The sequence below is a fragment of the Lathyrus oleraceus genome, chromosome 2 (genome assembly GCF_024323335.1).
Source record: "Lathyrus oleraceus cultivar Zhongwan6 chromosome 2, CAAS_Psat_ZW6_1.0, whole genome shotgun sequence".
NCBI classification, from domain to species: domain Eukaryota; kingdom Viridiplantae; phylum Streptophyta; class Magnoliopsida; order Fabales; family Fabaceae; genus Lathyrus; species Lathyrus oleraceus.
Genome location: NC_066580.1, coordinates 364,794,332 through 364,808,154, shown reverse-complemented (window position 1 = coordinate 364,808,154; position 13,823 = coordinate 364,794,332). Strand labels below are relative to the sequence as shown.

Sequence of the window (13,823 nt, the reverse complement as noted above, 5' to 3'; positions counted from 1 at the left end):
ACAGGGCGTAAGCATTCTCCAGGAGATGCACTTGTAGTAAGGACATAAGTCATACCCTAGAACTTTGCCTTTGTTGGAGAAAGATTCCTTAGGTTTATCATGTCGGACAAACTTCTTGACTTGGTAAGGATTGGTCCTCTCCAAATCTTTAGCAGCTTCTTTGTCAAACACAGAGCTGCACGTGGGACACATCATTACCTATGAATCTTTCAACCTGCAACGGTTCAGGAAATCAAGAAGCTCCTCTTCAGCTTTAGGATAGGCCTTTGCCATTTAATCCTCGTTGTTTGGTCTGCTATCTTTAGCCACATCGTTTCCTACAGTGTCGACGACCATGATGTCCACTAGCTCGACAAAGAGAGCCTTACCTTTTGTTTTAGTTTCCTCCTCCAAACATAGTTTCTGCTTGTTAACAAACTGGAGTCTGTCATCCTTAAGAGAATTTTGCACTAGTTCCCTGAAAAGTACACATTGAGAAGTATTATGACCCAAACAATTATGGAAATTTAAAAAACCTTTTTACTTTCTCTGTTCTAATGGCATGACTTTATTCCCTTTTGGAACAACGATTTGTCCATCAACAACCAACAGATCAAAGATTTCGTCACATTTAGTAACGTCAAAGGTACTTGTCCTAGCGACAAATTTCTCATTTTTAGGCTCTATGGGATTCTTTACGTTCGAGGGTTTTAGCAACTTGCATGTATAGGGAGGATCGGGATTCAGTTCGTCCATATTGAACTTGTTCTCCTCCACATACTCATACTCTGAGTCGGATGAGTTTTCTATGTTGTCGACTTTGACATAAGCTACTTTCTTTTTTCTGAACCTAGAAGTTCTAGAATTTTCAGCTTTTAACCGTTCGACTTGTCGAACTCTATCAGCCAATTGGACCATGTATCTCAAGTATTAGGTGTCTAACTTCTTCCTAATTGAGTAGTCGAGACCCCCTACTACCAGTTCAACTAACTCATGTTCTAGAACTTATGTAAAACATTTAGCTTTCAAGGTTCTAAACATATTGTGGTAATCATCAATGCTTTCAGCCACCTTTCTCTTCACACTGGCTAATTCCTTGAGGCTAATCTTACATTTTCCCATGTAGAACTGCTCGTGAAAGACCTTTTCTAATTAGGCCCACGTAAAGATGGAATTTGGTGGAAGGGTGGTGAACCATGTAAAAATTTTCTTTGTTAATGAGTTTGGAAAATACTTGATTTTCGTATTCTCAATGTTGGCTAAATCACCAGCCTCAGTCAGGTACCGGGCGACATGTTCGACGGTGGACTCACTAGTATCACCAACGAACTTAGTGAATTTTGGAACTTTCCAGCCCCTAGAAAATTCAGTTTTCCTTACGTACTCAGACAGCGGGAATATATAGTTTGGCTTGTGGAGGCATACGTTGAGGCCATTCTGGACCAAAACACGTTGAACGAAGTTGGTGATATTATCTCGTACCCATATGTTGTCTTGTCTGGCTTGTCTCAGGACTTGGTCGGCATCTTGATTGCGTTGCACCAGGACCATGTCGAGGCCTTCCGGCCTTTGATCGTGTTCGACAACCCTATTTTCCAGGGGATTAACCCCTTGGGGAATGCTAGGCATTGGATTTTATGGCACTGGTGGTGCCCTAAAAAAATCAGCAATCCTATACATTTGGTGGGTTAACTGTTTATAACTCCTAGTTTTGTTTTCTAGAAGTGGGGTAAAAATGTTGAATATTTGTTGTGTAATCATGTGAACCATATTGTGGTTGCTTTCATCCATTAACTGTCTCATGACTTGGAGAGAGTTATTGGTTAAAGACAAAGCACCCTTTGGAGGGAAATACCCTATACCTCCTGGTGGTTGTCCTACTTGGCCAATGTTACCCATGGTAGACGCTAAAGCCATATATGGATTAAAGGGCGATGATGTCGTCAACACGCTCTTCAAATATATTAACGTACTAGGGCGCGGGCTTGCCATCATTGCAGTTGGCATGCCATACGGTTGTTCCTTCTAAGGTAACAAGAAGCCTAAATAAGGAGGCCTATGGTCTCATGGATTCCGTAATTCCCTAGAGAAGGTTTGTGCATATGAAATCCCCATATTTGGCAGTATAGAATACGCCACATCCCGACTTATGATAGTGGGCATCTACTTGACTGAGGTTGGAGCCACATAACTACCTAAACTAGTAACCGCTGGCTTTCCTCCTGAATTCAGAGTATTACTTTGGGAAGGGGTTTGGTTTTTTTGGAGACATACCAGAAATATGCTTACCACTCCTCCAGTGCATACAACACAAAAGACCACAAAAATAGAACACACAAAAACAAACCGTAAGACACTACTTTTCTGCAAAATTATTCGCACAAAAGGGCCCCGTCGGGTGTGCTAATTTGTTTACCGGTATTTTTGGTAAACAATCACGAGTTTGAAAGTCTGTGAGATTAACTCGAAAAATCTCCAAATCAATTTGTGCAAATAATTTGTGTGAACACACGTGCGCGTGAATTGAATGTAGCGTAGCGAAAAAGACTAAATGAAGTCAAGTTGTGATAAAAATGACTAAATTCATAAAATAATATTAAATAAAGTAAAGGAAAAAGTACATGTTCCTTTTAAGGAGACAAAAAAGACTAAGAAAAATGGTGAGTGCAAACGCATACATGTTTCTCACTCAACTGTTTCTCTCTTTGACTCGGGTACTCCAGTGGTATGGAGAGTATGTATGAAATTTTACGATATTTGATCCCTTGCATGAGTTTACTATTTATTCTATTTAAAAAATAATCGTCGATGACAGTTATGACCACTAGGGGTATAATTGCATTTACTCTACGTTCGATCCTTCAAGTTCCCACTAGTGCACTCACGTGTCTTCCAAAGCATTATCTGCTTGCAATCCATGTTGAGTAATAACTACTTTCCACTTCTTCCACTTCTTCATGAACCTTCGACGATAACCGCTTCAAACATGCTACCAACGATGCCTTTCAAGGACCCAAGACTTGTAAAAATCACTAAGTCTTTTATACCATACTATTCAGCCGACTAGTCCTTTTTGGTGGAATGAGGTCTCCTGTCGATTTCCCTTCTTGAGATTCTAAACATGTTTCCCCATCGATCTGGGTTTTGGGGATTTATCCCTGAGAGTCCTCTAAAATGTGTCTCGCTGTGTCGACTGATCGGTCGACTCTTCGTCGTTGGTCTATCGACGACTCACCATTAATATTTCTTTAAAGACATTTCATTAATGTTTTCTCACATAAAGTCGTTTCATTGACATTCTTTGTTGATTTTCTAATAGTTGAAAATCTTAGTGTAACAATAACATACCTCGATAGTATGACGAGTTCTATTGCAATGAATGCAAATTCTGAGGTCCTTTTTATATCCTGAATGCATATGATTCTGCCCACGGTCTTGAAACTTTCTTTCACCATAAGCATTGATAAAAAATTTAGATTCTTCAGTTTGAAGGTTGTTCTCAAGTTTTGGTAAAAAAAGCAATGTTATTGCTTTCCTATTGATTGACCATCAAATAGGTTTCGTTGATGGAGAGTAATGGTTCCATAAGAAGAACTTGAGTCTTGATAACAAATAAGTTGTCATTCAAACCTATGAGAAACAAAACGATTTGGTCTTCTATGCAAAAATTCCTTGCAGAATGCATAGTTTCACATCTGCATTGTTGATTGGAAGTACAAGTTGACATTGGGTGATGTGAGTTCAGTTCTTCCCATAAGTCACACATTTTAGTGTAATAATCAAGAACTGATTTTGAACCTTGTTTTATATTGTTGATCCCAGCTTGAAGATTTAAAACATGGATTTTATCGGCTTTAGAAAATCGTTCTTTGAGATCTATCCAAACATCAAAAGAGTTATCCAAAAAAATGATGGGTTGAGCAATTGGGTCAGAACCAGAATTGAGAATCCATGAGTGAACCAGATAATTTCATCGTTCCCATGTTACTCGATTCTAATCAAGAGGATCTGGATTTTCAAGGATCCATCAATGAAATATAACTTGTTCTTAACTCCAAGTGCTCTTTGCATTGATCTTGACCAAGCTAGGTAGTTAGAACAATTCAAATGAGGTGTAAGTTTGACTGAATTTGGACTTTCACTCAGATGAATGTAGTAGACAAATTCAATAACTCCATTGGAGACACGAACCAGAGGTTAAAGACGCAAAGACACGACGATTGGATCGAAGAAGAAGAAGAAAAATACAGTCAAAAGAGTGAGGAGAAGAATGTGAAAAACGTAAGGAAGAAAAAGAGAGATTGAATAGAAACTATAGTATATTGCAATGATTCATATATTATGATGAGAGAGTTCAACGGTAGTAAACAAAAAAAAAAAAAAATCTCATTGAATGAAATTGAATGAAAAAAATGATGGCTTACACTATGATACTATATATCACATGTATAATATAGAAACTTGTAGTGTGAAGTTAATTAACTTTCTAACTATATAATTAACTTTCAACTAACTTTCTGTTATTGGTTGATAATTAAGAAATTTATTGTGAAATTCTGGAATAATTTAAAAAGTTAACATGAATACGAAAATAATTCAAGGATGAAGTGCGGTTCACATACAACTTTCATATGTTATTATGCAAGAATTATCATGTCGACACATGTGTTATAATAAATGATGCGAAATTTGCGGTTTTTGAGAAAGAAACAATAAATTACTCGAGTTTAAAAACAATTGAGTGTAAATGAACAGATAGTTAAATCAAAACAAGTACTCCATCTTTATTAAAAGTGGCTTATTCACATTTTTTTTATATATCAAAAGAATTACCCCTTTACAATAGCATTTAGAAATGTGTGAGTGATATTAAAGAATAACAATATCGAAAGAAATGTAGAATATAATGAATTGTAAAAAGTGATTAAAAAGAAATTTGGCTTTTAGTGACCGCCAAAATAAAATTATTAAATGTATTAGTTTTATTAAAGAATAAATTTATGTCTTCAAATAATTTAAACATTTTTAAAAATAAATTTTATGATAAATAAAATTAATTAAAAGTTTTATGCCCGGCGAGTGGTATATTTGAGTTCAGAAGTTATATTTGAATTGATAAGTTAAATTTAAATAATATATATATATATATATATATATATATATATATATATATATATATATATATATATATATATATATATATATATATATATATATATATATATATATATATATAATATTATTGATTTTTATTTTGATTATTAAAATGTATTAATATTAAATATTTTTAATATCTATACTATAGGTTACATCCGTCACTAGTAACTAATTACACATATGAAGATGAACAAGACCTATAGCAACGACTTATTACAATTCCGTAATTAAAAGACATATATACTTATAGATTATGATACTGTCACAAAAAAACTATTTTTATTAATATGACAATTTTCTTGTAGTGATACGTAAATGTAGGAAGTTAAATTATAGAGTTGTAAATGAAATAAAAATCAATAATTTTGTATTAGATATGATTTTTTAAAATATAAAGCAGCCTATATTACAAGTTCTTCCGGGATCATTTATGGACAAATACACTAACTCTTAGTGGTTTTTATGCAATTTGTTTTGAATTTTTTTGTTTGTCAAGCGCTAGATCTTTATCGGGAATCTAATTCTCATTAGTATTTTGTCTGTCACGATGACACCTTTAGAGGTCGTCATTGTATCTTCCCGTTGGTGAGATGAGTATCATCCTTGATGATGTATTTTGTCTCCTTCATCTTTTGATCATAGAAAGACTGTTAGATCACCCTCCAACTCAAAGATTGGAACAACTTGACCTAACGGTGAAACAATTAAATGTTGATGCAAGTGGGACCCAAAAGGAGATAAAAAACACCAAAGTGTGTCATGCCACGTTTTCATTCCTAACAGAAAAGTATATTAACCACTTGAATGTAGTTGTAAATGTTGTAGATGAGGATGCATATGTTGCCAACCATAAACATTATGCATGTTGTAGATGATGATGCATATGTTGCCTGCCATAGACATTGTGCATTGAAGATATACTTTTTGATTTTGATTGGCACAAATATTTTTATGGAAAAGAGTGTGACCTATGTCGATGGTGTCTACCTCAAATAATTCACAGACTTGGAGCAGATTCACAAGTACAATTAAGGAAGTAACTCATTTGGTTTACCTGTACTTCAAGTTAGATGAAGATTGTAAATAGAAGACGAGACAAATGACTGGATGCAACTGTCTATTTCATATTATTGATTTATATGTCAATTATTAATTTCATTCTACTTGTTCTACACCTTTACTGATATTTCATCTGAATCATTTTCAACCATGAATCATCAGTACTTCCCAGGTATTGTCGGCTAGGAATATGTTTTGGACTACACTAAAGAGTTGCCATGTGTGTGCTCGAGTAACCCACTCTAGGGAATCCGGCGGCTGAGCCATACAAAATTGCTCTTGACCACATTCGGGCAGATGATATTTGTTTCTCACCGTACTGAGAGCATTGTTAGACACATCTTATAGAGGTGATATGTTAGTACTCTTGATAACTGACTTGTGCGTCTTGACATTTGTACCCACATCGACCTGAGCAAGTACAAAGATAGTCCATGTATCTACAAGATATATCTATGGACCCCACATTTGTTGCTCATACCATTGTCCTCCACACAGATATTAATGAGATATTTTCCAACTGTCATGAGTATATGGTGCTAAAGGATGCATGTAGTGTGCTAGCTCTTCGTCTATGGAGTACAATATACATATACATCCAATGATTGTATAGAGTTTCCCATCCTTATATTAAACTAGTTCCAGAGGGAGATTCCCATAGACCATCTCACCAAGAGATACTAGAAGAGAAACAAGCAAGGGTAGACCATGTCGTTGATGTATTGCATATATGTCATTGTATTGTTGCTATTGGAAGATATGTCATATATAGAAGAAAGCTTCAAGAAGTCATTCCTTAGAGGATCACTTTGGATGTGATATTATAAGAGGCACGATTTGCACTACAGTATAGGAGGAAAATGATGAACATGGGCATTAGATGTATCTAGTAGTTGTATTTTAATTTGTATTTTGATACAAATATTTTGAATGATTGAGTTATGAATTATGTATGATTTATGTTTGATGTAAGGATAATGTATAGTTTGATATAAACATTATGAATGAATGACTTATGCATGGTTTATTGCATGAATAATTTATGATTTTGTGGCTATTGTGTGGATACTAATCTACGTATAATAGTATCCATGTGTTTATAATATTGTCCAGGGGTTTGTTCGGAGATTGAAATTCAGATTCACCCCTTATTTATCTTGTAGGTGTGTCCAGAGATTGAAATCTAAATTCACCCTATGCATATATACATATTACACATTCAATACAGTCACAAGGTTTGTCTGGATATTGAAATTCAGAGTTACCCATTTGTTATCTTGTAAGAAGTACATACAAACAATATTGTCCTTAGGGTGTATCTAGATTTTGTAATCCAAACATATTTTTACTTGATTGAGAGATTTTTTTTATTTTGGTGCGTCCAAATTTCAATCTTTAGACGGTGTGAAAGGATAATTTGTTTTTTATAGGGTTTGAGAGAAGTGAATGGGTGCCATGAACAATTCCCTATATTTTTAAGTAACTTATTTCAAGAGATTTTAACATCTCTTTTCAAGATTATTCCAGCCCTTTTGAAATCCCGAAGTCTTCCTACAGGAATCCCCCTACCTTCCACTCGCAAAGGCCATTTTGAGTTGTTTGATAAAGTCCAAACAATAAAATCTCACATTTATGAAGAATTTGGAATCTTTATTTTAATTCATTTGCCTTGAAATTATTTAAAAATTGAGACATATTTCATTGTTGCTTCCTTATTTTTTTACAACATTACAATAAATAACTTCCATTTTCAATATGGCGTGATAGCCTATACTTTATTTTTGTTGTTGCTATTGCTAGTCTTCCACCTGATTGTGATCTCATTCACCCACCTACTTCTATTTTGTTCAATTTTAAATTAATTTTCTTCTTGCGTTGTTATCCATTATCTCTCAAACCATACTTGTAGGAGTGGAGAATTATTGATGGGATCCCTACAATTAGACATTGAACCCATATATAATTTAAAAATATCTATAATAATCCTCTCATAATTTACATCTAAAAGTCAGGTAAAAAATGTAGGATAGTTATAAGTAAATATCCGATAAAGATAAAAATACGTAATATTAAAAGAAAAAAGTTTCATTTTGTATCTGATCTTTATTGTAATATGTAAATCTAATAGTATGCACTATTCTAGAGATCAAAATTGTTAAATAAGTCTTATATTTAAAAGCTCAAAATATTCATCCCTATTAAATCATAGGAGATATGAATTACTAGCACAACCGTGAAAATATAATAATACCTCCAAATTTTAGATCTCCAAATGTACTTTATGGACACACAATTCATTTATTTTTTAACCACATCCAAATTTTATATATGAATTTAGTTCAGAAATACATTTCTGAAATCTAATAATTACAGTTTCTAAAACAGGGGTGTCTCGTAGAAGTAGACTTCCTATATATTCGTCTACTTACAATCACAAATTACTAAGGATTTCAATGTATTTGTACATCTTTGAAATCATTGAGGAAAAGTCACCAATTGTGACAAAGATTCAAGAGTAAAAATTTTTAAATAAAACTTGAAGGTTTGTTTGTTATAGCCCATTGGCAATTAAATCTTTTGCAGCGACGAATCATTTAAAATTCCATAGAAAAAAATAATAAAAAATTTGAGACTAGGAAGTTGTGTTCCATTAAATACATACTCAAAATTGACGCAATGATTGACGGATGAAAATTCAAGTGAATTAAATTTTGAAATCTCTTTATCTAAAAATTGAGATTGGTGTGATGTAATAACAAGTTTCTTCGGATCGATCAAATTTCTTATCTTTAATAGGTTTCAAAAATGTATTTCCAGAAAGTCTCTGAAAATGAATTTCTGAAATAAATTTATTCATAAAATTGGAAAGTGACTAAAAAATAAATTGATTATGTATATATGGGGTGCTCTGAAGATGTATTTCTAAAATCAGAGAGATATCTTTGGATTTATATATATGATGTTTTTCTCCTCGATAAAGTGGGATAAGAAATTCTCTAAAGCTTTATTATATTAGACCCCTAGTAATAACATTTATTTTAGAACCCATAATTTTAGGCCCTTTAAAAAAATATTTTTCTGGACTCTATTGAGGGCTTCATTTTATTTAAAAAAAGAAATTGACTTCACATAGAGCTTACACCAACCTATACTACAAATCATACATCAGAAATACTTTATAGTTTATCTTCACACACTCTTAAAAGTTCTTAAGGACAAATAGTACCAAAGTAGATTGCACGTATATATTATGTTGCCTTCACATAAAGTGTTAGAATTCCACCAAAATGTTGTTAGAATTAAAGTTTATAAAAACTCTACAAGTAGCATAAGTGTGCTAGTAAAGCCAAATTTTTATAAACTTAAATCCAAAACAAGTAGATAAATAATCGAGTTAGTGATATTGTTATTAATATATTATACAATTTTATATTTAAAAAAGTTTAATATATTAAAATCATTTAGTATCTAATCCTATCACGTTTTATTTTTGAATTTTTTGAGTCTTGTAACTTGGAGTTTATATATTTGGAGCTCATTATTCTTAGATTTTTGTAGGCCTCCTTACTATGTGGGCTGAGACTTATATATATATTCAATGCAAATTTTATCACAATTGAACTTTTGTAAATAATTGATGTACCTCGCCTTTTGTATTTTTCTATAAATTTGATGGTGTTGTTTCTTTTATTAAAATTTCTTAAATGAATAAATATGAGATGTATGAAATTCCAAAAGGTTTTAGCACAAATTTTCACTTGATATATTTTACTTATATTTTAATCTAAAATTTTGAAATTTATGACTGATTTATGAAAGTCTATGAATAATTTGATTTATGTTATAATAAATAGATAGTTACCTCTCGGAAAATTCTCTCGCAAATAGACTAAAATTTATTCAGAGTTATTTAATTATACAAAGTTGAAGTTCGATAATCTACTGCCTTCCGTCAATGTTGAAGAGAACTATAGTAAATATTTGATTTAACTTCTATAATTTTATTTTTTTATTTAAATTATTTTAATCATGGGTGTCATGTCCAATAGTAAAAATTTCAAAGTGTTATTCTCGTATGAGTGGAATCTAATATCTTTTCAGAATCTTGGGCTACCCAATTATTCTTTAGCTCCTTGGAGTTTTATTTCTTATCCAAATATAGAGTTCTTGAATAAGATCCAAATCCTTTATACATGAATAAACCAAAACAATAAGATCAAATTGTCACTATTTTCTATTTAGTGCTCAAGAGTCAATGACACAAACAAGCATAAAGTGCACTGACATCTACATCTATCTTTTTTAAGTGATGGTGGAATATTAGAACTCAATTTCCTAATGGCAGAGCAATTATATCCATATATAACCACTAAATTTTAAGGCACTACCACATTCTTGTCTCCTTATAAACCATCAGAAAAACATTGCTCTTATATACTCAAAGTAATAATGACCTATATTGCCCAACAAGTATCCCAATCTTTTCTCAAATATATGGAGTAATGGTACTAGCCTCATCAATAATTGTTGTTACCACTATGGAATTCTTTCCTTTTAAATTTGAACGTATAAAATGGATAACACAATAATTGTTCGAATATTTTGCTTTTTAAAATGCACTAGGGTTGGGATGTTGAAAATTAAGTCAGAAATGAATATATATATATATATATATATATATATATATATATATATATATATATATATATATATATATATATATATATATTATATATATATATATATATATATATATATATATATATATATATATATATATATATATATATATATATATATATATATATATATATATATATATATATATATATATATATTCCCTTCGGTCTTAATTATAAGCAAAAGTCTTCTAATCTTTTTGGTCTTAAATATAAGCAAATGTCAATAAATCTAGGTGCATTTAATGTCTTTATTCCAAGAGTATCCTTGCATTAATTACTTTATTGTTACTAGAAGACAATTTAATTGAGGGTATATTAGTAATTGTGTTGTCTCTCTCACATAAAATCAAGAAACTTAAATGCACTTAAGTATATTTCTTAATAAACGTAAAACTTGTCTTTTTTACTTATAAATCAGACCGGAGTAGTATATATATATATATATATATATATATATATATATATATATATATATATATATATATATATATATATATATATATATATATATATATATATATATATATATATATAAAAGAAGGCAAACAAACAATAATTAAAGTCAATATTAAGATTTAAGAAAAATATTTATAAGGTGTAATGGCTGACGCTCAAATTCTCAATGCTAAGCACTAGCGTCCAGCTAAAGCTACTTAGCATCCGCTTGAGCATACACCTTACAAAAGCTATGACAACATTTAAAGTCAACAAAAACATTTAAGAAAAATATTTGACACCTTTCATATTCATAGTAAAACCAAAGATAAAGTGAAGTGGGAAGATGTAAAATAAAGGTAAAAATGTATTAATTACAATCGTGAGACTATTAATCACATTAAGATGGGGAAGTACCACAGTCATAATGTCATTATGACTCAGGCAATGGTACCTGTTAGAAAGTGTAAGCACTCTAACACTCTAGTTGATATCAAGTTGAGGTGGAACTTTACAATTATGACTTTAATTGTACCAAGGTGTGACTCAAGGTCAAAGTTATATAGGATAAGTCATTATAATCATCCTTGAGTTGTGCAACATGGACTGGGGTTGGACATTACATAACGATAAATGATTTTGTTAGAAGGAGAAGTGTGTTATAGTGCGGTGCAATATGATGCATGTATATAATGTACATTAATGTGTTGAGTGCCTTGAAAGGATTGACTTATCAATTGTGAATTTAATGTTATTTCTTATATTCTTGCGGGTTATGTTATGCAAGTTAGTTGTAAACTTTAGACGAGACGTGCCCTTCCCAAGAAAGTCAAAACCATAACCTAGAAAATTAAACTATAAAAAACAATTAACAAATCAAGCATAGAAAAAGCTATATTAGCCACTCGAACTTATAAAAAATCAAGGTTAACTTTACCAAGATATTATATAAAAAATGAAGTCGTTTTGAGATTTTCACATGATCCACACCACAATGTTATACCAAGGTTAACTTTACTCGAACTCTGAACGTAGCTTATAGAGAGCTAAATAACTCAAAAAGCTACTCCAACTTCCTAGGTAAAACCAACTTCAAACTCAGCCACCTAAATATATTATACTAAAGGGATGCCTCAATATTGCAAGTAACAAAAGTATGCGAATAATTCTCTCTAAAACTATGACAAAACACATAAGAATTCTCTTACGGGTATACAACCGGATATGTGATTCTTGCCTTAAAGTCTGAAAAAATATTAAGAACGATTTCCCTTCCATAAAGGTCACTCAGACCCTTGTGAAAAAGGAGGAAATAAAAAGGAGATAAATGGTCTCATTGTATGAGCCCTTTCTGAATATTGATCTCCTAAGTAGGACAACCATTTACCATAACCTTTCGGTTCCTACTAGTTCCCCCTGAAAACACAAACGTGCATCAAATCATACCATGTTTCACTAAAACTAAATCTCCATAGCATATATTTAAGAAAACTTCACTAATAGAGGTATATGATTTTTCAAAGTCCACTTTGAAGATAATACACCTTTTTTAGATTTCTTAGTCAAATAAACGAGTTTATTAACCACCATTATCCTATCAACCAAAAGTGTGCCTTTGATGAAAGGAAACTAATTGGGGGAGATGATTTTTCTTTCTCTCACCAAGGATATAGGTATAAAATCAACTAAATAGGAATACGAGTCAATCTTTGGAATCAAGGCAAAAAAAATTAGAAAAACCAAGGTAAAGTGGTTGTGGAAAAAAATTGATTAAAGATCACCCTTATATCCAACCTGAAAAGATACTAAAACCTCTCGAGAAAGAAGAAATTAAACACATTTGGGCTAGAACTATTATTTTCCTTTATCTAAGCCCACACCAAGCAAAAGTTTAAATAAATAAAAAAGAAGAAGAAAGACTCGGAGTTAGCATCACCATCCCTAAGCATCATCAACACATCAATCTAAAGTAGTATTCCTCCTTAACCTATTCTTCACATAGACATGAAAAGACTCTGAGTTAGCATCACCATCCCTAAGCCATTTATCATTGGATCTTTGAGCCAGTTAAGAATGTATGGATCTAAGAAGGAACTATAGATCAATATGATCCCTACTTCTAGAAAAAAAACATTGTGACCCATGAGGGGGATCTCCTTAATTTTAAGATCAACCAACCTAATATTATCCAAAACGATCTAAATCCTTAAATCTCCCTCAAAGAATGAACTGTGGTTGAGCCTATGGTCATTGAACCTAAAAGTTTTAATACCCCAATGCTAGTTAGAGTACCTCATCCAATGGGAAGCTAATCACCGTAAGTTCATCATCAATCTGACACAGGAATCCTATCGTGGAGAATAGAAAGACTCTTATTATAATGGTATTAAAACATACTTATATACTATTATTGTGATTAATATTGTATAACATAATTCTAGATACTTAGTATATGGTGTTTTATTTATGGTATTTGAGTCTGGATGAGCAAGTCGAACTATTGATAGCTCA

General features: G+C 31.9%; 1 protein-coding gene across 1 annotated transcript; it reads right to left on the bottom strand.

Annotated features, from left to right (window-relative positions):
• Window positions 1-273: 273 nt before the first annotated feature.
• On the bottom strand, window positions 274-897 carry LOC127123288 (uncharacterized). Its single transcript, XM_051053520.1, has 2 exons — window positions 524-897; window positions 274-457 (listed from the first exon to the last, which is right to left on the bottom strand). The coding sequence occupies exons 1-2, from the start codon at window positions 895-897 to the stop codon at window positions 274-276; spliced, it is 558 nt and encodes a 185-aa protein (XP_050909477.1).
• Window positions 898-13,823: the final 12,926 nt, after the last annotated feature.

Bases quoted from the DNA above. Each gene is read 5' to 3' on its own strand.
- LOC127123288 (XM_051053520.1), bottom strand. From the start codon at position 897: ATGGTCCAATTGGCTGATAGAGTTCGACAAGTCGAACGGTTAAAAGCT. The intron at 458-523 runs GTAAAAAGGTTT...TGTACTTTTCAG, and splicing joins ATGCCATTAGAACAGAGAAA to GGAACTAGTGCAAAATTCTC.